This window comes from Galendromus occidentalis, unplaced genomic scaffold (assembly GCF_000255335.2).
Source record: "Galendromus occidentalis unplaced genomic scaffold, Mocc_1.1 scf7180000075883, whole genome shotgun sequence".
NCBI lineage: Eukaryota > Metazoa > Arthropoda > Arachnida > Mesostigmata > Phytoseiidae > Galendromus > Galendromus occidentalis.
In genome coordinates, this window is record NW_003803873.1 from 97,144 (window position 1) to 120,171 (window position 23,028).

At 52.5% G+C, this 23,028-nt stretch overlaps 2 protein-coding genes across 2 annotated transcripts; both read left to right on the forward strand.

Annotated features, from left to right (window-relative positions):
- The first annotated feature begins 856 nt into the window (after positions 1-856).
- Positions 857-4,920, forward strand: LOC100897907 (oxysterol-binding protein-related protein 1). Its single transcript, XM_029113004.1, has 6 exons — positions 857-991; positions 1,167-1,430; positions 2,486-2,636; positions 3,260-3,470; positions 3,588-3,853; positions 4,397-4,920. Exons 1-6 carry the CDS (start codon positions 857-859, stop codon positions 4,576-4,578), a joined length of 1,209 nt encoding a protein of 402 aa, XP_028968837.1. The 3' UTR covers positions 4,579-4,920.
- A 4,950-nt stretch (positions 4,921-9,870) lies between these two features.
- Positions 9,871-22,157, forward strand: LOC100898053 (uncharacterized). Its single transcript, XM_029113006.1, has 14 exons — positions 9,871-10,459; positions 10,571-12,154; positions 12,218-12,810; positions 14,923-14,959; positions 17,857-18,078; positions 18,245-18,590; positions 18,889-19,446; positions 19,569-19,689; positions 19,859-20,054; positions 20,164-20,570; positions 20,675-20,951; positions 21,134-21,340; positions 21,485-21,864; positions 21,981-22,157. The coding sequence occupies exons 1-14, from the start codon at positions 9,871-9,873 to the stop codon at positions 22,155-22,157; spliced, it is 5,694 nt and encodes a 1,897-aa protein (XP_028968839.1).
- The last annotated feature ends 871 nt before the right edge of the window (positions 22,158-23,028 follow it).

Sequence of the window (23,028 nt, forward strand, 5' to 3'; positions counted from 1 at the left end):
GACTCGGGGCCGTGCATTCTCCGAGTCCTGGCGCTCAGCGCCGGGCAACTACAGAAATTCTTGCGGACTAGGCTGCTGCCGCGAGACGTCAACAAATTTCCGAGGGTGATTCTGACAGAACCTTGTTTGTCCCCTTCGACACTCTCCTACGATTGGGGGCGGGGGCTATCTCGAGCGATGGAACGGTGCTTCCTTTTTCCGTTCGGAGCTCCCGTTAATGAAATTGGGGGGACCCTCCCATTGCTCGGCTCTCAAGGAAAAGATTGAGGCTGGAATGGTGAATTCGGTTCTCGGCTTGCTAGGATGGTCTTTCGGAATTCGACTCTGATAATTTCCGAAAAAGGATCGTTTCCCCGTCCTGACCTCCCCAACGAGGCTCTGCAGCGGGGGTCGCTCTCAGTTCTCGTGTTCGCCCATGACGCAACGTAAGAGTATATCGAGGTAATGCAAGTCCGTTCATGACACCCTATGACAGCTCTGGCATCTCCATGCGGGAGTTTCCTGTTTTCGTTCATCCACCCTTTCTCTAGGGGGGCACACGCGGAGTTCAGAATGCCGGGCCCAGGGAGAGGCCTTCGAGGGAGAGGCCTTCCTGGGCGGACAGCTCCTCTTTTTCCCTTCAGCCTCCCGTTCGGTGCATTCTCCGATGAATATCCGGGAACCTTGACTGTCTGAATACGCTGACGATCCGTATCATCATGAAAACGCCCCGTAACGATCGCTCCATGTTATCCAGCGTATGCAAGAGATTTCGTCCAAGTTCTCACGCTAGATCTCAACTTCCAGGTCAACGAGAACTATCTTTCGTGGGAGTTCCGTGTGAGAGCACGGACGCCTGAGCACGGGGCTATTTACGATGTCGAACAACAACTCCTCGAAAGATCTCCCGGAAACACCGGGGCGCACCAAATGGGGTCGTGACCGGCTGCCGCACAAACAGTGCTGCAACTCGTGGTCGTTATGGGCGATACTCAAAAAATGCCTCGGAAAGGTGAGTTGCCCGAAAATCGAAGTTCGTTCCCGTAATCTCCATATCAAGCCCATCCCGAATCGCTCCCTCGGTTGATTCACGTTCCCTCGAGGAATAGTGGAACCGCTGAGGACTTGAGGCGGAGTCAATATGACTGATGGTATATACCTTGACACCGGTCACTCGCTGTCTGCAGGAGCTGTACAAAATCTCGATGCCGGTGGAGTTCAACGAGCCTCTTAGTTTTCTTCAACGCTTAGTCGAAACCTTCGAGTACGTGAATCTCCTCGACCAAGCAGCCAACGAGCCGGACCCTGTCCGACGGATGCAATTCGTAGCGGCTTTCGCGGTGGCAAGCCTGAGCTCCAATCTGAACAGGATGAAGAAACCCTTCAACCCTCTTCTGGGCGAAACCTACGAACTCGACAGGTCAGTTTCTGCTTGTCTTACAGCTCATGAAGCTTCGCCGAGTGTCCTCCGCAATGGATGACGGCGGATCTCGCAGATGAGCTCAGCGCCCCTCGTGCCTCGAAAAATCACCTCGAGAGATCGCTCAGATCAAATTGAGGATATTTTCGATGTACTCTACATTGGCTCCCTCTCGACGCGACGCATATCGATGAAGGACGAAAACTGGAGACCCATCCCATTCCGATGAGCGCGGCGGCTTTAAATGCATCACTCCGTGAGGGATTGGTGGACTTCCCTAAACAAACAGAAAATACGAGTGGTGTCATTTTAAATCAGACTCTTCGGTGTCCGTCATACAGAACTTCTCTCGGAGACAGGAAAAAACTAAATGCCTTTCCGGAACAGATCGCTCACATGTTTGGAAGAGCCTCTTCGAGGGGATCAAGCTCTCCTGTAGAGTATTTTTCCGACTCGACGCTCTGCTTTCGCCGAGTTCGGTCTCATGTTTCTGAAGATCGTATTTCTTTGCGCTAGTTAAATTCCGTGCTGCGCCACGACCGCCACAAATATTCGCGCTTGCTTCTGGTTACTCTGGTTTAACTATGTCCCCGCGTCTGCCCTTGTCCTGTTGAAGAAGCTGTTCAGCCTGCTCACGGATTCGGCGAAGTCGGCCGCAGCACTTCGCGGCTCTTTCCGGCCGGCGGTATGCTGTCGAATTGGGTCTTTCGCCGAATATTGTAGCTAGCATTCCACGCCGGGGAGCGTCCAGAAGATCCAGGGCGAATATTTTAACCTCCGCATACAAAGAAGCAGCCTTCGGGCTCACGGAAATCGAAGCGTAGTGCCTTCAACGAAGGATCAAAACCAAAAACGATTACTGCGGGGACTCTTGGTACTTGTTCGAGAGCGGATTTCGTCCCGAGTAGAGACCGTGATCTTCGAGATGAGAAGATGATCAGACTCGGGGCATACGGTGACTCAGAGCAACTTCCGATCTGCTAGGCACTAGTTTGTCCTCCGGAGGGAGGAGCACCCATCAAGAGGGAATTCGAGACACATTCGATGAGTTGGAACAAAATTTTTTTTCCCCGCAGAAGTGCCGAGGATGGCTTCCGGATCATGGCTGAACAAGTTTCGCATCATCCCCCGATTTCAGCTTTCTACTGTGCCAGTTCCAAAGGCGAATACGAGGTTGAAGGTTGCTTGAATCCTCGCTTGAAATTCTGGGGCAGGAGTGTCGAAATCAAGCCTGAAGGTGAGATTTTGCAGAGAATTTTTCTCGCGTTGGGGCTCAGAGCGTCGGCGGATCCGTGGAGATAGGGCCCGGATCGATAAATTCCCGGAGTGACGACCCCGTTTGCTAGCCGTAGGCCAGGAGTTGCGGTCGGAGCAGTCTCCTCATCAACACATTCGATCGGAGGCGGAACCTCTGAGGGAGATCGGTCATAGGGGTCTGAGACACGTTCCGAGACAGCACCCCCGATTATGAATAACCATTACCGATCAGAATTCCATGATGACTTTGCCGCGGATATGTGTTTAGGGAAACGTCTCGACTCTCGAAGCTGACTGAATATGAGGTGTGCGCTTGATCGTTTTGAGTGGAATCGAGCGAGCTCCGAATTCTCGTCACGGCACGGGGGTCATTGTAGAGCCTCTCAATGGAGTATCGACTCCATTCACAGAAGGACCCAGTTGTCTTAGCAACTGACGAAGGTTCACGATTGTATTCGGTGGGAGGGTTTCGTCACCGGAGTTTATCGAGGATCCCGAAATAGAACGGAGCCCTACATCGGCGCGCTGCGCAAGGGTCACAGAAGAGCGCTAAGTTCATTCGATTTCGACCCTGTCTAAACGTCGAGGCCTCCGTCGTTACAGGTTCTATTCGCGTACGCTTCCCGAAACTGAACAACGAAGAATACGTGTGGCAGAACGTTGACTGCTGCATCCACAATATTATTTTGGGCACGCTATACTTCGAGCAGTACGGCGATCAATTCATAACGTGCAAGGAGACCGATCTATTATGTCGAATAAACTACAAAAAAGCTAACGGACCAACTGACATCCAGCTCCATAGCATTCTCGGGTGAGTTTCCATCAATCTCCGTCCTTCGGGGAAGAGAGCCTGCCGAGGGGAAAGGTTCCGCGAAGCAACCTCCGTCCCACCTCTCACGGTCTGAATATATTTTCGTTCGGTTCGCAGGTATATCATTAATAAATCAGGACAGAAAGTGTCGAAGATCTCCGGAAGGTGGTGTCATGAGGTGTACACATCCTCGATGGCCGACGAAGAGAGCAAACCGGTATGGCAAGCGACGCCTCGACCTCCTTTTGCCGGCGACTACTATAACTTCACGACGATGGCTATGGCATTGAATGAAAAACTTCCCGCCACTTGTTCTGCCAAACTACCGTCGACAGACTCCCGCTTCAGACCGGACATCCGTCTCCTCGAAGAGGGCGATCTCGGTGAGTAGAAGCGCGAAGGACTCGATGGGCGCTTCGCCGGCAAATCCCTATAAAAGAATTCATGTATGATACATACAATATCACGGGGACCTTCTCAAGACCTGAGCCCAACGGGAGACGCAAACGAAGACCGGAGATGTTGCGCGGCGGTGAGACCAATCCTCGACGTTCATTCGATTCGGTCCCGTGGAGTGAACTCGATACCCTCGTGAAGCTTTTTTGTGCTCTTTGCGGCACAGGAATTGTTCACACCGGAGCAAGCCCGCTCATCCGTATCTCGAGTCTTTTCCCATGCTCATTCCGAGGCAGCGTCGGAGGAAGCGATTCTGTGATTTGTCAATTCCTTCCGGGAAAGGATTTCGGCTATTCTGAGCCAGAGCTTGAGTCTCTCGAAGCATCATTATGAAGTGCCAGAAGCGTAGCAGACGACTTTCGGTTGCGATTCATAAGAGGACGGTGTCCGTGACGTCCTCGAGGAGACATATCCGACCCAGATGACGCATTTCGGTTAGTAATTGAAAATTTCTCCATTTTCCCTTGCAGACGGAGCTTCCGCCGAAAAACACCGTTTGGAGGAGAAGCAGCGGGAGGCCAAGAAGAAACAAAGCAAGACTTCGGCCGAGTGGAAACCCTTGTGGTTCGAGAAAGTGACCGATGTGCACTGGCGCTACACGGGCGGCTATTGGGATCGAGCGAGCGATAAATGTTCGCTCGATATTTTTTAAATCGTCTGAGATTTGTCGAGCTAACGAGTCACTCCCGAATATCTTAGCTTCGCTTCCTGGACAGCCATAGCCTCGAAATGCGCTCCTCTTGATGTGTCACCTCGAAGGGACAACTTTCCGGGAATCGAACCGTCCAAAGTCATGGAGATCTGAATGAGCATTGTCTCGGATCCACGTTCCGTAGCGGGGAATAGTTGAACAATTTTCGTAGATGAATCGTGTCCATCGATTACTGTATCATGGTAGTTTCTATTGGCGGTTGTCAGGAAGAATCAGCCAACGTCTGATTCGAACCAACGAACTTTTCTCAAACAATGAAAACAGAAGTGCAGCTCCCAGAGACTACATAGGAGGCCTTGTTTAAGGAAACAAGACCGGACTCGATTTCGGCAAATAGGTATTCAATCCAGGATGACTGGAGCGACAGGCGTTGGACTTCAGGTGGCTCCTTCATTGCTCATCGATTGTGAGCTTTATCGTGAGGGCGATTTTGTCTCTGGACGGTTCTAGAAAGTGATTACGGGATGCCTAAACATGGACCGCGAAGAAGATGAGAGGAGCCCACCTTCGAATTCTCATGCAGATAAATCGAATCGAATGGTATGGTATGGCGGTCGACGGGAAACTGGTATCTATCAGAATCGCCCGAACTTCGCACACTACTTAATGCTGAATTGCAAGCCTTCTCGATGGTCGAATCGGTCCTCCATTGGAAATGCTTAATGCAGGGTCAAATGCGCACCGAGAAAACCATTGCTTGAGCAAGAGCAGCTGCCGATCTCTCGCGAGCGACCGTTCATTCGGAGAAAAGAACACAGGGAGACATGTCTTTTCCGTCACTTCGTCACCTCTGTGACGGGTCGTCTCGACACCAATCGAAGCGCTTCGGTGAGAACGCACAGGAAATGAGGAGTCGCCTCGCGATTTTCGGCAGTGCTAGCGGGCGGAATACCCCGCTCGTAGGCGCCAGATCGCAGGGATGTGGAATGATCATGCTTGATGTCATCGCATTCGGCAGAGGAGCTCAATCCCGAGCGGGGGCGACGCGACGTGAGAAAAATACTCGAGTGTTGTGGTTTTCAGGTCTATTGAGACCCTCAGAAATTCAGTAGAGGTGTGCTGATCGAGATCAAAAGTCATTGTCGAGCTCGGACTGGAGCCACTTGATGATTGGGGAGTGAAACTCGGAGGATATTGCAAACCGTCCACAGAAAGCTGCTTGAGAATCCCTTCGATTTCCGCGGACGATAGCTGTATGAAGACAGCGAGCCATGAAGAATTGATGCCGAGCCAATATAGTCCTTGATTCCGCCCGAAACGGAATAGAGAAACAAGCTCAAGAGACCATGAACGTGAGATCATCTCGGGGTGAAATTGATTCGTATCGAAGGCTCCGATCGCTAGATGTTCGAATACTACAGATATTAGGACCGTTCTCATCGTCTACCGACGGGCGTATGGCATGTGAAACGGTGAATTGCGAAGTGAACGGCGCGAACAGGACGAGCTTCATTCGGTACACCTCAGGGAGGGCGCGCAGATTGATCCGTAGAAATATGACGACCAGAAATCCCCTTAGTCGGAAGAATCAATGCCAGAGCCGAGAGAACATTCTGGACGATCGTGGAAGAATGTCCCGTCGGCTACGGCAATGATTGAAGATGAGGAATATTGTGGGGGATTTTGCTCGAGCTCACAGAATGATTTTATGTTCGGTTGGAGTTCGAATATAGACAGGCGACGTAGGGATCGCACCAAGGCAAGAACAATCAGATGTCAGTGAAGACTAACTCGAACGACGGTGTAGATTTGACCTAGGATGCGGGGTGAGTCACATGGAAATTGTGGGCTGGGAACTTGTGAAATCGGTATGACTCCGGAATGATATAAATATGTGCAATGTTGGAAATGTTAGTTTGAGCGAATAGCGCTGTCTATCGTGAATCTATCCTGAAATCCCAATACATTCCGATTCGTCCACAATAATGATTGTGCGAAGAATCTGGGATCAGTGTTTATTGGCTGTGTTTTTCTTGTGTTTCGTTGCTAGGGTCGTCCATACCAGGAGTCCCTTCGGGTCATCTGTAATCATTAAGGCCAGCTCGTGGTCGAGCATCTCTGTGATTTCATTCGCAGAATCAGTTTCGATTTGCTTGGAAGCGCGATGTGTATCGCTCTCCCTTCGGTGAGGTTCCCCGAGTCGGGCCGATACTGCACCGGGGAGTGGATTGATACCTAGGTCCTACGTCAGCACTCAATACGGGGAATAAACGACTCCGAACCTGGCGGATAATCCGGCAATGACGCGCCCGCTCCCCCAAAAAGTCGAACCCGCCAGTGATTCATGGCGAGCTTAAGCTTGTGTGCAACGTGCTGAGAAAGCAGGTGATTAAATGTTTCTTCCTGAGCTGCCGCTCTTTTACGCCCGAGGATGCTCGATATTAGCGAGAATCCCGGTCATGTCCGTGTTCCATGCTGATCTGGGCAGTTTCTTCGAATTCCCGGGCGAAAACAGGACACTCCCCGGGAAATCGTCGCTGATCGCGCTCCGAGAGCTGCACGGAGAACTTCAGGGAGCTGCTCTCCTCGTCCCTGGCAACTCTCATCAGCTCCGGCCGCTGTACCGATCCTCCGCAGACGTCGTCCATGAACTGTTCGACCAAATCGGCACGAGAGTCGTGTGCCAAGCATCCGCAATCGCGGCTCGCTCCTTTCGACTTTGATTCCAACATCCGAGGGACTAGCACCTGCCTGTGACCGAAGTATCGGAAGAGGATTCGAAAGAGGCCACCGCGTTCGATGGCGCGAATCAATAGAGAGGATATCTGGTCAACAATATCCATCGACCGCAGGACTGAACAGAGAAAGCTGATCATCTCAGGCTCTCGTGATTCGTGATATCCGCCGCTCAGATCCGGCTCCTTGCACAATCATGCTTTGGAAGTCAGGGCATCGAAACATACTCGAGAGCCTCTTGGGGCTGCGGCGGGAGTCCGTTATGTTCCTTCCCAGCCCCTTAGCTCTGATACTGGTGAGACTCCGATGTCCCTCAAGAACTATGCGAGCGGAAGAGCCCGTGGGTTTTCCAGGTCGTTACCGACAGTTTTGGCTACAGGAGTTCGCCACAAACTTCGCATTAGTCATGTGATGAGAAGTCTGCCAGCTCGACCGAGGAACACGAGTCGTGCGAGGGTGATATGAGGGTTGCTTCGACCTCGAGGTGGCGGTGCATTTACCACCGCCATCTCCGACCATTCGCATTCCTATCCTATCCGAACATTGAGGAAAAATGCAAACGAAGCATTCAACACCGGTTCACAATGTTTTCCGTTCGAAATGCTGCCGAAACGGGAGCCGAGCGCCCTTTCTCCCTCAGATTAGCCGTGTACTTGCAAGAGCTCATTCCTCCGTCATCGGTAGGTCTCATCTCGACGTCCTCAAGCCTGAGAAATCGTTCATTGAATCATTTCATCGGACTCATTTCGAGCGAAATTTCGCGAATCATTGCGCTCGATCGGCGTTTTCTTTGATAAGAATACGATGCGGACTCGTTGGGAAGTCCCTATACCACGGAGGTATATCAGTGAGAATCGCTCAGCTTGAGCCCATGAGAGCCGGAACCCTGAATTAACAGCTGCGAACTCCGGAAGCGAATCGTTCCGGGAGTGTCTGGGGTGTCGAAGACAAAAGGGGATGCGGAAATGGGTTGGAACGCCGTGGTCGAGACGGGAAATCTAAGAGCCACACGTCGAGAGGATGCGGGGCTCCCATCGAACTATCTTGAAGATATTCCAAGAGAGGGAGAGGGACTGAGGACGAACCTTGCCCCAGCGCCACACATGGTGAGGAGTGAATGTCTGCAGCTCCATAGAATACAGCCATCTCTCCATCGGGAATTCCGAAGGCGAGGAAACAATTTTTCCGGCAGAGGAACCGGGGAAACGACTCAATTCGACGAAGTGATCTACCCCGGGCTGGGAGCAATACAATGAAGAGGTCATTTAGCGGCAGAAGGAAGGGAGCCGACGTATCAGCCAAGGAAGCCGACGCATCAGCGAAGGGAACCTGGCTCTGGCCTGGAAGCATCATAAGTCGATGACAATGTATAAGACAACACGGATAGGTATCCATGAAAGTCATGATCAGTCTCGCCCTCCTCAGGCTGTTTAGGGATACATCGAGGACTCGAGTGGATAGCCGAGAAACGCCATTGAACCCTTTGGGTCTCCACCTTGTAAAGATCCACGCGAGCCCGACTCCGACATCTCGTCTAAATAGGCTCTTTCTGCGAAGCTGGGCGAGATTCACTCCCTTCTTGAAACAGAGACGCAAAAAGGAACCAGATGAATGTGATAGAGATACCGAACGCCGAATTTCGGATAGTACGGAGCACAATCGTGAGATTCAGAAACAGCTCAGGTTCCGCCTCCTTCTCGAGGTTGCATCCTTCTACAGAACGCTCTAACTGAGACCCAAGTTCACGGGTCCCCATTCGCTCAATCACCAAGCAGAACCACGGATTTCTGTTTATTAATCGGGCGACTTGCCGCGACCGTTCGAAAATACAGAAACGTTGTCGTCGAATCGACGCATTTTGAGAGTTTGTTTTCGCGCGCGCTGCGCTCAATATGGCGGCGCCCTCCCTGTCGAGTTTGTTGTTTGTTGTAATGATGATTGGCAGTCGATGAAACAGCAACTGTAGCTCGAGTTGGGAGAGTTTTGTTGAGAATGCGACTCTAGTTCTCCGTTAAGTTTCGTCCGAGTCGCACATCTTGTTGCTGAGTGTGTTTCGTTAAGTTTCCGAGTACCAGAAGCCGCAGTTTGAAAGTTTGGTCGGTGGCTCACACTCACAAACACACTCACACCACCGCGAACAACACCGCCACAGATCCCAAGAACAAGTTCGGAACCAAGTTTCCCGTGAAGTCGTCTCCACACTCCCGAGCTCCCGGCCAGTGCGGATCGTGGTGTCGAAGTTTCTAGTGTCTGTCGAGCTGACCGGAGTCCTAGGTCTCCTTGAAACCCAACTCTCGAGTTGGGAGTCCGCGGATCACCCCTCCCTCGAGAACCCCTCATCGACCCCTTGAGCGGGGGAGCGAAGCAACAGGTATCCGGACTCGAGAAAACGACAGAATTTCAACCGTTATCGGCGTGGGGGAACGCGGGGGCCTAGAGATGCTGGAGCGTCGATGAGTGTTCGCGATTTCAGCTGCGATGGTCGGAGTGCTACCCGGAATTACCGGGGGGCGCTTCAGACAAGACCAAACTGCAGTTTCATCGCATCACCTTAACATGAGCGGCTCGATGGCAAAGGTGTGCTTCGTGTGTGGAGGAGTTCCCGCGAGACTCGTTCTCTTCACGAAACAGGTTGTCGATGCCAACGGAATCTGTCTGCCGTATTTTCCGTTCCTCGAAAAGCATACCGCACCCCAAGGTGCCGAACGAGCTTCAGCGGATGGTCGTGTTCTCGCTTGCAACGTCTGTCACGCGCTCCTGCAGCAGCAGTGGGAAACGCACGAAATTCAACGAACACCCCATTCTAAACGAACTTACTGGTTGAAGCGTGTAGATAATGGACCCTTCAGCGGACTTGATCTCCGACAAGAAGACTATCAATCTCATAATAACCCCCAACTACAACACAATCCGAATCAGCAGCAGCACCAACAAAACAGCCAACAGCAGCTGCAGCCGCAGTATTTCGGCGCTCAGCAAATGCCCTTGAATTACCGTACGTCGACGACGTCCTCGACGACCCCCGCATCAGTGAAAGAACCGATCTCGAGGACACCAGTGAGTTCATCGAATCAAAATGACTCCAATGGACAGAATATCCTCGACCTCTCGAAACCTGTGGGTCGTGTGAACTCCGAGAAGACTGGTTTCGTTTTGAACAACTTGAATACGAACGTTCTGAGTCGCAGCCATAGCAGCGGCGGCAGCTGCGGCGTGAGCAGCAGCACCGGGAACAACAACAGCACTGGCAATAAAGATATCATGAGCAACAACAATAACACGATCGCGTACGACTTTTCGAAACAGAGCGGCCAGACGACCGCGGACAAAAAGGAATGCGACCGTACGCTGGAGATCTCTTCTCAGAGGGACGGTGCTTCGGAGACGTCGGACGTCTGTTACGTATGCGGAGGTCGGGTGAAACGAGGAACTTTGTTAAATATCTTCGCGAAACGCATCGCGAACTGCCCGTTCTTCCCGAGTCTGCTGAACCACGAGAGACCGCCCCGAAGTTTTCCTGTCGACCACGCGATGGGACGCATCAAGGCGTGCCAGTCGTGTCACGCGTTTTTATTGCACCAATGGGACGCCTACCAAAAATTGAACGTGCCGCCGAACGAACGCCACTACCAAATGCCCCCGCCCCGGGCCTCGGGCTGTCCCGCTCTACCGATGGGCACTTTGCCCCCGCCCACGATCGTTCATAAGGCCAAGGAGATGACCGTTGCTCCTTCGGCACCCGCGCCTTTCAACCCGAGTGCGGGGAACTTCGTCTGTTTGACGTGTGGGAACGAGCAGCCGTCGTCCATACATCGACTCGTATCGACTACGGCGCAGGCGGACAACGAGTCGTACTTCGGCTTCCTCCGGCGACTGAAACCCCCACCCGGAGCGCCCCCAATGAACGCTAAAGGTCAAGTCGTCATTTGTTCTCCTTGTTACAAGAACTTGCAGCGTCAGCACCGGGTTTTCGAAATATCAAAAGTTCCCGAACACAAGAGAAACTACAAAGTGATGATCAACAGCGAACAGCTCGAAGCTCAAGCGTGTCCACCGTCGTCGTCATCGCCGTCACCGTCGTTGGGCCAATCGGCACCGTCGTCCCACCATTCGCTGCCGGCAGCGACGAACCTCAAAACACAGGCGGCGGCTACTGCTCCCACTGTCCCCTCCAGCACACAGGCGGTCAAGACGACGAGTGCAACAACGACCCTGAAGTTGGCCACGACCAACCCCATTTCTCGCTCGTCGAACGGTCCAAAGTACGTCGGCTGTTACATTTGTGAGAAGATTGGACCCATCGACATGCTCGTTCCCGTCGATACTGCGCTCAATCGAGAAGGCCGAGCCTTCTTCCCGGTTATCGAAGATCTACCCCGACCGATCGCCGCTATGCCGATGGACTCCGCGGGAAAAGTTCTCTTGTGCAACGATTGTCGGAACAACCTGATGTTGCAGTGGTCGACGTTCGAAACGACGGGAATCCCGTACAAACACCGAGTGTACCAAGTCAACACTACTCCATCACCGACCGGCGGGACTTCTGTTTTCCAAGCGATGAAAACAGGCCCGTCGAGGCTTCCGGTGATCTCTCAGGCGAGCTCGGCTCGCTCGAGCAACGAAAACGCTGCGCTCCGAGTGCAGGTGTTGGCGACCGCCGGCGAGGCAGCGGCCAGCGGGCATCCTTCCGCTTGCCAGACATTACTGACGACGGTTCCTACGAGCTCGACGTATTCGACTCCGAGCGTAGCTCAAGCATCTACGAAAGCAGCCGCGGCGGGCCAGTTCGTCGGCTTGGATCTCAAGGTTTCGCGACCGAAAGCGGCCGTGAGCCCTGTCAGCGCTACTCCGCTCTTGAAACCAGCTGTTGTTGCTGCCGCCACCGCCGCGAAACAAATGAAAGACATGGCATCGTCGAACCTTCCTCAGCATGTGGCAACGCAGCCGAGCGCTTCTGAGCACGACTGCTTTTTTTGTGCGGAGCGTACGTCGACAATGTATACCGTATGCGCGCATCCAGTCGACGACCAGTCGGCGTTTTTCCCGATCATAACGCGAATTCTCGATGCTCGCCGAGCGGCGGCACTGTCTCAAGACATGATCATCGATAATAATCATACGGAGGGAACGGTGGTCACCTGCAGCTTCTGCTACCACTCGCTCATGGCTCAGTGGTCGGCGTACGAGATGTCGCCGCATATCGAGGATCGGGACCGAGTGAATCGGAAGTACAATACACACGACTACGTGTGCTACATATGCGGCATCATCACATACCGGAAGCGTGTTCGTTGCATTACTGTCAAGGACTTCCCGTTTTTGATGTCGCATCCCCGGCACGGAGGCGCGTTGCAGCTGCACCAATTCGAGAGCGTTGTCACCTGTCTGACTTGCTTCGAAGGCCTAACGGGCCAGTGGCGAGAATACGAGAGATTGCGAGTCCCCCTGGAAATGCGGAAGTACAACTGGATAGCGGTCCCGCCCCCGCCAGAGCAGGTGAGTGAAGAGTCCATTCCGAATGACAGTCTCTGATCCTATATCAGGTATTCTGACGGAGAGCCTAGCCCATCATCCACCTAAATACACCATAAATTGACCAATGAATTGAGCCGAATCGGATGTCGTGAAACTTGTTCAATATTTTGATTCGTCTGGCTTTTGCAACGCTGTACCATGGCTGTATCTCCACAATAGTTTTTGCCCTCGTCCGTCGATGCTGGTCAAGGACGGGCTCCATCTGCGCGTAACGCGACTTCAGGACCTTGGCGTAGTCGGACGCCGAAGGTCAGCATTTCCGTGCGCGAAGAAGCCTCAGGGATGGCAGCTGTCAACTCTTAATGGATCCGACAGCTCTCATCGCCGAACTCGTCGATATCTTATCACTAATATACGTAGGCATGTGATTCCTTATATTTTCAGTGTGTTCGTCTGCCAGCGAATCGTGGAATCTCGCGGTATGAAAGTGGGCGACTTGGAGCAGATAAAACGGGGGAATACATCTCTGTCAAGGCACTTCCGCTTTCGTGTTCGAGGATTTTCCCTCACTCCCTCCCTCACAGAGAGATACCCGGCTCGAACCATGATAGATGCGTGGTTGACTCGCGTCTATTCCTTGCATAGCCTCCCCCGCGGAATGGGAGACGAGATCACGAATCGAACGGATCAGGGCTAGGAAAATCACGAAAAAAGGATTCCAATTCTTGGAAGTCCCTCAGATATTCGAGATCTTTTTCTAGCTCCGAGCCATACGCGAGAAATCAATCGATCAACCCATTCCGATGATTGACGCTGTATCCAGCCGAAGATTTTAGAAGAATGCACATCGGAGCTCGACTCCAACATTCCAGCCGGAACCGTAACGTGCTCTCATTCCTATCTCGGAAGACGATTTCAATCGTGGACCGATAAGAGCGGCTTGGAAAAGATAATGACGGCAACGTCAACGACGATCAGCGCGGCAAGCGCGATGATGCTACCAGACGCTCTATTCAGTACATGTAGTAGTACCCATCGGAATGCTACGACAGCGTTCGGTTGTAAGCATCCGTGGCGCTTCTGTATCACGATGCGTGCCGACAGATGGTGCGTCTGGATGAAGAATTTCCTCCCTCTCGCTGGAAAGTCCTCTGCTTTGCTGAGACTGGATGCTAATCTCGGCGAACTCCTCGACCGTAGATTGCACGGTCGACTCACTTGAACGAGAGCGCCGAACCGGTGCTGGCTGGCTTCCTCTGCCGAAGAGCCTACAGCAACAAAGTTTCTATCGGTGGATCTCTCCCGGCCTAATCTAATCCCATCTTGCCAGAATCTTATCTGCCTAGCTTCCATCTACCTACTCTGCGCCGGCTGAAACCGATTCAGAGACTGATCCATTCCATCGACGACCCGAATTTCCCGATAGTACCACATGTGATATGTCACTTCAGAGTTCGCGCCTGTTGGCCCAGGGTTGGTGACTTGGGTTTTCTTGGTCTTCGGCGTCCCAATCCGGAAAAGGATGGAGCGTTCCGACTGTCCGAGTGCCTTACGGAATCTCTCGGGCAGCGATCCTCGTCCGACCTTCCAAAGAATTCGGCTGCCTAATTTCGGTTTGAGCGGTTTATCGGGGACCGCTCTTCTATAGCGCTAGAATGTCTCACAACCAAATTGGCCGTCTTCGGGAAACGGGTTGAACACATATTACCTGTGATAAGTGACGATGGCGTTCTCTGTGAGGGACCCGCCACCGGGCTGTCCTGCCTGTCAAAGCCCACCACGAATGATAGTATGATATTTTTGTCAAAGACAACAAGCCGAGCGTTTGCGGCACCTGACTTATGATGTTCGGAAGGTTCTCTCCTTGTAAAGGTCGTCGATGAAGAAGATAACGGAGTTCGTAATCTTCCCGTGGTTATGAAGATCGCCGCGCCGTCCTTTAGATCGGGAATTCGGACGGGAAGCGAACCTCTACTGCCCGTCAATGCGATCGGTATACGCGGGAGCTCTAGACCCGGGAGCCATATTCCAGCTAGTCACGAATTAATGGATGTAGTACGCTCGTTCTCTGGATTAGAGACCATAATAATGTCGAGTCGTGAGAAACATTCTCAATCATGTCCTCATTTTCAGGATGAAGACAGTAATGGAGCGCCTTGTTCAGGAGATGGTGAGTTCTGGATCTTTATCATTTGTCTAGTCAGTGTCCTCACGGCAAGAAGAAGCTCCGGTGCGCTGATTCCGGGTCCCGTGAACGGAGTAATTCCTCAGGGGAAAGGAATCGGCTCCCGTTCCGATGCGGCTGAGTTGATAGTTTGAGGTTTCTGCTTTGCCGAGCTCCAATATCAGAGTTCCGATCTGAAATTCATTTGCATCAACGGCCGGAGAACAATCGTCCTTCCATCGAAAGTTACTCGGGATAGTTTAGAGCGGACAGCATTAGATCGTTCCGAATGTATTCGGATCAAACTCCCAATGAAAGTGGGGATCGGTTCCCTGGAAAGCGCTGATGGGGAAGACGGGCAAATCCGTGGTCTTGACACTTCGGAGAAGCCACGAAATCCGAATGAGGACCGAGCGCCCAGCTTGTCAAGGATTCAGCTCGTGGGGAAGGAGCGGGGAGAGGCTCAGGGATCAAAACAGTCTGGGAGGAGAGATCAGCTTCTAAGTCAGCTGATTGTGTCTGTTTGGGTGAAGCAGAAGTGCTCGGCTCCTAAGCGAACGGGGGAGGACAAAAGCGAGGGAGAGGGACAATATGGTGGAAAGGACTCCCCATTCTCCTGATGGCTGGTTACAACCTGGAGCGAAAAAGCGTGAGTCTCGCTCTACTCTGCACGCAGCAGCACCCGCACCCTACTAGCCTACATCGTCAAGATCGGAAGCATTGTTGTTTCCAGTGAAAGATCCATTCTTATTATTCTGGGGAGTCCCAAGCACGTACGGATTGAGTTCATTTCGATCGATCCGTGACGGTAGTTCATGAAGAACGTCGCATCGGAGTCTTCCAGTTTTCACTCATCGTCAGTGAAACGTGCGTCTGAAGTGTGAGCGGCTCCCCCTCCGGAATCTGATGAGGACATTTCGAAGCAGACAACTCCCCCCGATCCCCTTGTCCCCGAGGGCCCATCGGAACGGCACTTCTAGACGTTTCGTCCATCACGGGACGAGTGAGGTGCAGGCGAGCGAAGCATCTCGCGGAACTTATCAATAGAAGTGCATCGAGTGAGCGACTTGGAGCGGCTCCTCTCGTGATTGACGGTCGGCTCTGTCGGAGCGAGGAATAGGGAGTGCGAACGTCGTCGTGACGGTCATCACGCTCAAAATGTGAAACCGCGTCATCTCCCAACTATGCAATGAGTCTGAACAATATATTCGGGGCTTTGCCCCCGCTACCTGGCGGCGTAGTGAATGGTTTGCCCCATCATCCGGTCGTGGCGAACCATTCGGTGAATCCTCTCATGTCGCCGTCTTCTCTTCTGTTGAGTCCCGTGGCACCCCCGGTCACATCGCTCTCGCCGGGTACAACTCCGTGTCCGCAGAGCTCTGCGTCGGCCGTGGGCGGCGGAATACCCACGACAAGTTCGGCTTTCAGCTTTTTGCGACCGTTTGCCTTCCCGGAGTACGGTCTGCCACCCCCTCAGATACCAGGTGAGTTTCCACTCCGAGCTGATCTCCTCCGAATCACCGACCACTTCAGAAGCCCCGGAGCGAGAGACAATTGTCGATGATAGACAATGATACCGCGCCGGGTTCCAACGACAGGAAGTGTCGATAGTTCCTGGCCTCAATCAATGGAACCTGAGGCGCATACTCAAGATTCCTGAAGCGACAACGGTTAGGGGATCCACGCCGGTCATTAGGGAGTTTTCCGGGCACGAATACGATACCTACTTATTTCCAAGTCGTGTCAATGAAACATCGCCATGGAAGTCCGGGGAACGAAAGACAGAGTCTTACAGAGTCACCCAGAGCGACACGAGACTCGAGCTCGGGACGGAGTCCGGAATTCACGGAGTGGCGCGAACGGGGAGGACTCTGCCTAATCCGTAAAGCCCCCGACGGTCGGCCGAACGCGCGAGTTCTGTCTGCCTGAATCGCGACTGCTGCTCCGCTTGAACTCCTTTCCCGTGCCTTCACGCATAATGACGTCTGATTCGGTGCTATTTCCCCACCCGTTGTCTTCTCAGGCCAACCTCGTCGTCACCCGTCCCCGAGCAGATTCAGAATCCGATCTCCATGTTGATTACTCTGGGCCACAATCCCCGGAAAATCCCGGCCGTAAAGGGCGAGGGAATGGTACTCTAACTCGACTTTCTGCCTTGTCGGCTATTACGGACCATGCGAGCTTTGCAATCATGGCTTCTGTATCGAATATCAATAGAGGTCTCTGTCCGGCATGGACGCTATCGCCGCGCGTGCTGTCGTTCATTCCTCCAAATCATGGACGCCGATCAAAGGGATCTCGATGGAGAATTCTCGTTCGAGAGCTCGGCGACGAACCGACTTCTAGACTCCAGCTTCATGCCCGATGCGGTATCCCGACTCTGGGGCTTAGAGCGCTAGGCTTTGAGATGCTTGTACTACGAGCGGAGGGAGCAGCGCCTAAGATGTGCCTACCCTCGCCCGTGGGAGCAACCCTACCCCGATCGTCCCCAAAGTGTCGGGGCTGACCGCCCGAGGGAAGAGTCAGCGCCACCGCCGCTCCTACGGCTCGGATCAAGCGGAGGTTGGAAGACCGCAAGAACCAGGGGGCAAACGAGCTGAGGAGGCACGAGTCACTCCTGAAGGATGTAGAGAGGAATTCGATGGAAACAAGCTCGATACGAAGGTCTTCCTTTGACCCGGATACGGGAATCAGCACCACTCACCTGACACTTCGCTCGAAACATAATTTTTCCATTGTTCCGACTGGGAGAAAAAATATACTCTTAGGGGCACACCGTATGTCCCACGGCTCTCCGTTCCGAGATAATCGAAAAAATTCCAAGAATATTCCTCGCTCAGGACGGATCTGATCCGGTAACTTCCAAGGTTTCCAAAACTGACGAGCTCTGGTATTTCTTCAAGGTTTTCCAGTCGCCAGCGCAACCTCCCATGGGAACGGCTCTGTTAACTCCGGGGGTAAACACAGCAATCGGTCATCGAATCAAACCCAATCGGGATCGCAGTTCAGTCCTCTGAATGGATTCCTGCCTCAAGGAAACGGTGGTCGTCCGTTAAGCGGAGCGAGAACGTCCAGTTACGCTGCTGCTCTTCGGAAATTAGCCAAACAAGCCGTCGATCCCGCGGGTGCGTAATAATTTCAATCGTAGAGCAGGTGGATGAGTATGTGGGACGGAGCTCTTAACATCGCCCTCATTTATCAATAGCGGGGAATGAACGATGAAGCTCGAGCAAACGATGATTTATGGAGAAACACGTCATAATGCATTATATTCTCCATCTCTCACGACAGATGTCGGCAAGGAACCCCGCTCTCCGGGCATGCAGGCCATGTCTCCGTCGCCTTTGCCCAACGGAGCTCTACCCTCAAACGTTCCCGTGCCCTTAACGTCATCGTCGACGTTATTGTTGCCAACGTCGGCTGCGGCGTTGGCAAGCTCAACAATCTTGTCATCAGTGGCATCGTCCCCGTCGGGAATCATCTCAACCTCCACCTCGACGGCCACCAACAAGCCAAAACATTGTCCTTCACCTAATACTGGGACAGATTCCCGAAAACCGATTGACCTGACGAGCACAATAGCCGAGCCGCAAAAGAAACAGCAACCTTCGCCCAGCAGAGGATTCCAACCTTACAGGTGAGCGTGCTGTTTCCCTGAATCCTCGGGAGCGTTAAGAGTCCTCTGTTGTCTCGAGCAACGATCTTGCTCAGACGCATCCGAGCAAGGGATTCGATCAAGGTTCTAAGATATGTGGTACGATCGAGAATAAGAGCCAGCGTTCACGGATCGATTGATCGAATGCACGTGCCGTGTGGAATACAAAGCGCATGCTTTCGTCAAAGCGGTTGGCCGCCTCATTCGACGATCAGATTCCTCCATGTACACATGTCCTGTGGCACAGAATGATAAGGATTTTCCCTCATGTCGTTTCCAGAGCGGGCTCATCCTCAATAATCTCAAACGGGTCCTCGTCGCAAGCCTCCGATTCCGTGTCTCCAACATTGATTCCCCATCCCTCACCGTTGGCTCCATCATACGACTACAACCAATATCTCCTCCATCATCACCAGCAAATGGCCGCCGTTCAAGGCGGTCATCCTGCGTTCCGACTCGATGATCCGATGCTTTTCGATCCGCGTTACGCTCCCCAATTGACTTATCCATACATTCCCGCCGGAGCGTCTCTTCCCGGGACACAACGGAGCGATGAATCCAAACGAGGTCCCGCAACGTCTCGGGGTTCTATAATTCAGGGAACCCCGCGTTCAGAAGCATCTACGCCATCTTCGTCGCTTAGCCTGTCGAAATCGGTGACTGAGGGTCTTTCGGAAGCTTCCGATCTGTCCGCGTACGGCCTAGCCGGAATCCCCGGACCCCACAACGATCCTCAGTGGTTCGCACAAGCGAGACTCGACATCGAGAAGCGCAAGGAGTTGCAGTTTCAGCATGAACTCTACTTGAGGGAACAGCAGGGGGTCGCTCGCGCTCAAAGGTACTCGTCCTGTCGATACACACGGAATTTCGGAATGTACAGAAGCGAAATCCAAGGAGTCCGTTCGAGCTCAGGTAGAGAAACACCTGACGGAGCCTAATGCATAGTTCTGCTCATTTCAGCCAAACATCGTCGCGGAATGCCAGGGCAGCTGCTCAGGATCCGGGTAAAGTCCCGTCGTCCTCACCACATCCTCAGCCGGTCGGTGGTCTGCAGCATCATCAAAGCTCGAAGTTCATGCAGGTCGGTAGTTACGGAGTGACAGCGGGTCTAATATCGTCTTCCGTAGCTTCATGAGTCAACTCATATGATACGAATTCAGCGGAGCCGTCAACGGAAAATATCAGCCGTTATTCCACGGTGCGCCCTCCCTGAATGGTTCGTTATCAGCACGACCTATCTCGCATTCTAGGTCACCCCCCAAACGAGTGGAACGAACGGCGCGAAAATCCCCTCCATACCTACAAGCTTGGCCGGACAGCCCTTGTCCATGTCCGGACTTCCTGTTCAGGGTCTCAATCTCAGTCATACATCGGGCGGAGCATTTACGCAGATCATGCCGAACTCCCTCAATGAGAACAATAACGTGATCAATTTCGGGGAAGAAGGTGAATATTTTTCGCATTCCACGATGCTGATTCGAATCCGATATTTGTTGAGGACTCCCTCCAGGATGTTATATCCGAACGTGTAATAATCTCGATTCTTCCCGGAAAGGTATGCACGCGCGATTATTGGAGACCCAGAACAAGCACAAAGTAGTCAAACCAACGGTGATTCAGCAGAACGGCATTCCACCGTTCTACTCACCGTTCTCAGCTGATTCGCTCCTGGGGCATCCAGGTGTCTCGTACGCTATTCCCGTGCCGTACGCGGGTCCCGGCAGCGCGTCATACTCGGAAAATGTTGCTCCCGTGAACGCAGAGAAGGAACAAATGATTGTGGAAGCACCATTGTTCGGACTCGCGCCTATTCCGGTAGAACGTGACGAGGAGGGTATCATGTCAGCGCTCGATCTACAAGTCAAGGATAAAGACGCTGTAGGGGGCTTCATCGAGAGAGACTTCAACGTGTTCAGCGTGACGTGGACGGGACCCAAAGCAAAGCTTGAGTGCGATGACAAGGTGATTGCTCGCTCATAGTCGATGATCGTTACCCGAAATGGATCTCGGCGGGTTTATGCTGCGGAAGAGAACTAACCATAATTTTCCCCGCCATTCCTCCTTAGAAACTCGAGTTCCTTGAAAGCTTCGGATTGACGACTCACAGAAAAGTGAAACGACTCCAATGTCAGCAGCTCGTCTGCAAGCGAAAGCATGATGAGCCCCTGCTCATCGAAGAGACGGAGGAATTATCCGAGAAGTTTTGGAAGCGTCTCTTATTGCTCGATATCGAACAAAGCGTCCCGGAAGCGCGCGATTCGACACCGAAGACCTCGAGCTCGAAACCAGAACCGCATTTACTAAATGCGCTCGACCTGGCCGCCGCGGTCTCGAACAAGACAGGTGTGCTGTTATTCCTGGGAGAATTCGGGGAAGAACTCAAATCCGTCCGCTTCTCATCGACTATAATTATCGATTGTTATCGGGGAATCGGATCGGGCTCCCTTCTAGCGCGTGCTCCTATAGATTGATTCTACTTAGAGAATAATAAAACGAACAAAAGTGAATAATTTTCGCTCCTTCAGACGTCGAGTTGCGATGGCGAGCCATTCTGAAAGATCGAGCGAGACGGTATAACATCATGCTGCCTGAGCCGAAGAGAAACCTGAGAACGCAGGACAGAGCCAGCGAGGCGTTCGACGAGTCACTCCTGAAAAAGGCACGATTTGATCCCAAAAGCTTCGCTCAGGAGTTCCACGAGTCTGTGCTGAAGGATACTAGGGAAAAACTCGGTAAGTCTCCATCTACCTATGCTCCAGTACCATGGACATGGTTTCCAGGTCACTATCCTGAATCGGGTATCGATACGCACCTATGCTTTGTAAGCGGGAGGTAGTGTATTGCCGGAGATTTCAATACTTTTCCCTTCACCGTAGGCTACGTCGAGGAGCTCTCCCCAGAAAATCCGTTCAGCGGTGTCTCGCTGCCTTCATTCACGCGTATCATCAGTTCGAGGGATTCTAGCCGATGCGACGATACTGGTTCATGTGAGGCGTCTTCTGTCAATAGACCGCGACGCGTGCATCCAGCTTTCCGAGTGGGTTTGGCTGGCGAGCAGAGTGAGCCAAGCCCGTCTCCTGAACCTTCCCAGACACCGTTCCAGTGGCCAGGCGTTGAAATCATGATGGAGGCTTACCACCGATATCATGAGCTCCTCGCTCAGGAACAGCGGTATCTGCGGGAGAAGTTCGAGAAGCACAAGGAGCAAGGAGTTCGACTGCAGCAGGAGTTCGCAGAGGTCAAAGCGCATATGGAGGTGAGCCCCGGGAACTTCCGATAGTTTCCAATCGGAAAAAAACAGCAGCGGCTCTCCCCGTGTCACTGTGTCTCCGACTACGTTTCGGCGAATTTCAAGCTTTTTCCCATCCGCAGAAACTTGAAGAAGCGAGTCGGACGGAGCAGAAGGAACTCGAGGCCAAGGAGCGCGCCGCGGAGAAACTCCTCTCTCGAATAAAATTCCTCCGTCAGCTCGGGAGCAAAGCGTCGACAACACCAACGACGACGACATCGACAACAGTGGAAACATCGATTTGCAACGGACACTGCTAGTAACGCAGAGTTTCAAGCACGCACATCAAATCCTTCTTAAATATCAAGTTGAGAGTTCCAGTCGTCGATAATCAAATCATATAGCCTCATATGAGGCATCGAGTGGCGATAGCCTCGCGGAAGCAAACGCATTTCGAGCAAGTTATATGGTGAAAACCTCTTTATAACGCGAGGCCGAGATTCGATTTATCCTGAAGACCGCGTCATTTCCCGCGTTCTTATTGTTGAAACCGCGGCAAAGACCACAACAACGACGACGGCAACCGCTGTGGCTCGGATCGGCGTCAGCGAGAATCGTCATTGACCCCGAACTGAGTTAGATTTCTTTCTCGATTCTGAATTCTCAACCCTGCGGGATTGAGCATCGAATGAAAAAAAACTGTCCAGCTGCTCATTGAGATATCAGTCAAATTCTGCCTTCCCTACTTGTCTCGGCATGGCGAGAATGTCGGAGCATGGAACGAGCTTGCGCATTGTCCACTTTTCGTCATATTCAGTGCGAAGTAGGACTCTGAAGTTCGTCACAAATTCCTTTTATCAGCTGTTCGTTGCCTATGAATCCGGAAGGTCCGAAGTGGGGAGCGATAGTTCTCGATGGATCCCCGTCGCTGTCCCTCCACGTCTCCTACAACTTATCTCAGATATGGTGTCTCACCATTTTAAGTAAATTCATCGGCTGAATCGGATCACCGTCTTGTTCGAGGTGACGACATAATTTCCCCAAAAAATATCTACATAAGAGTTTCCGTGATCCCGTACTCGGGAGCCCTCCGGAAGGTTTTTTGCCTCATGATTGACGGTTCTGACGGGGACCGAGCCTGTTCCTCGCTACGAAAAGAGCTCGTCGAACTGTATATTCACTGCATCGTCA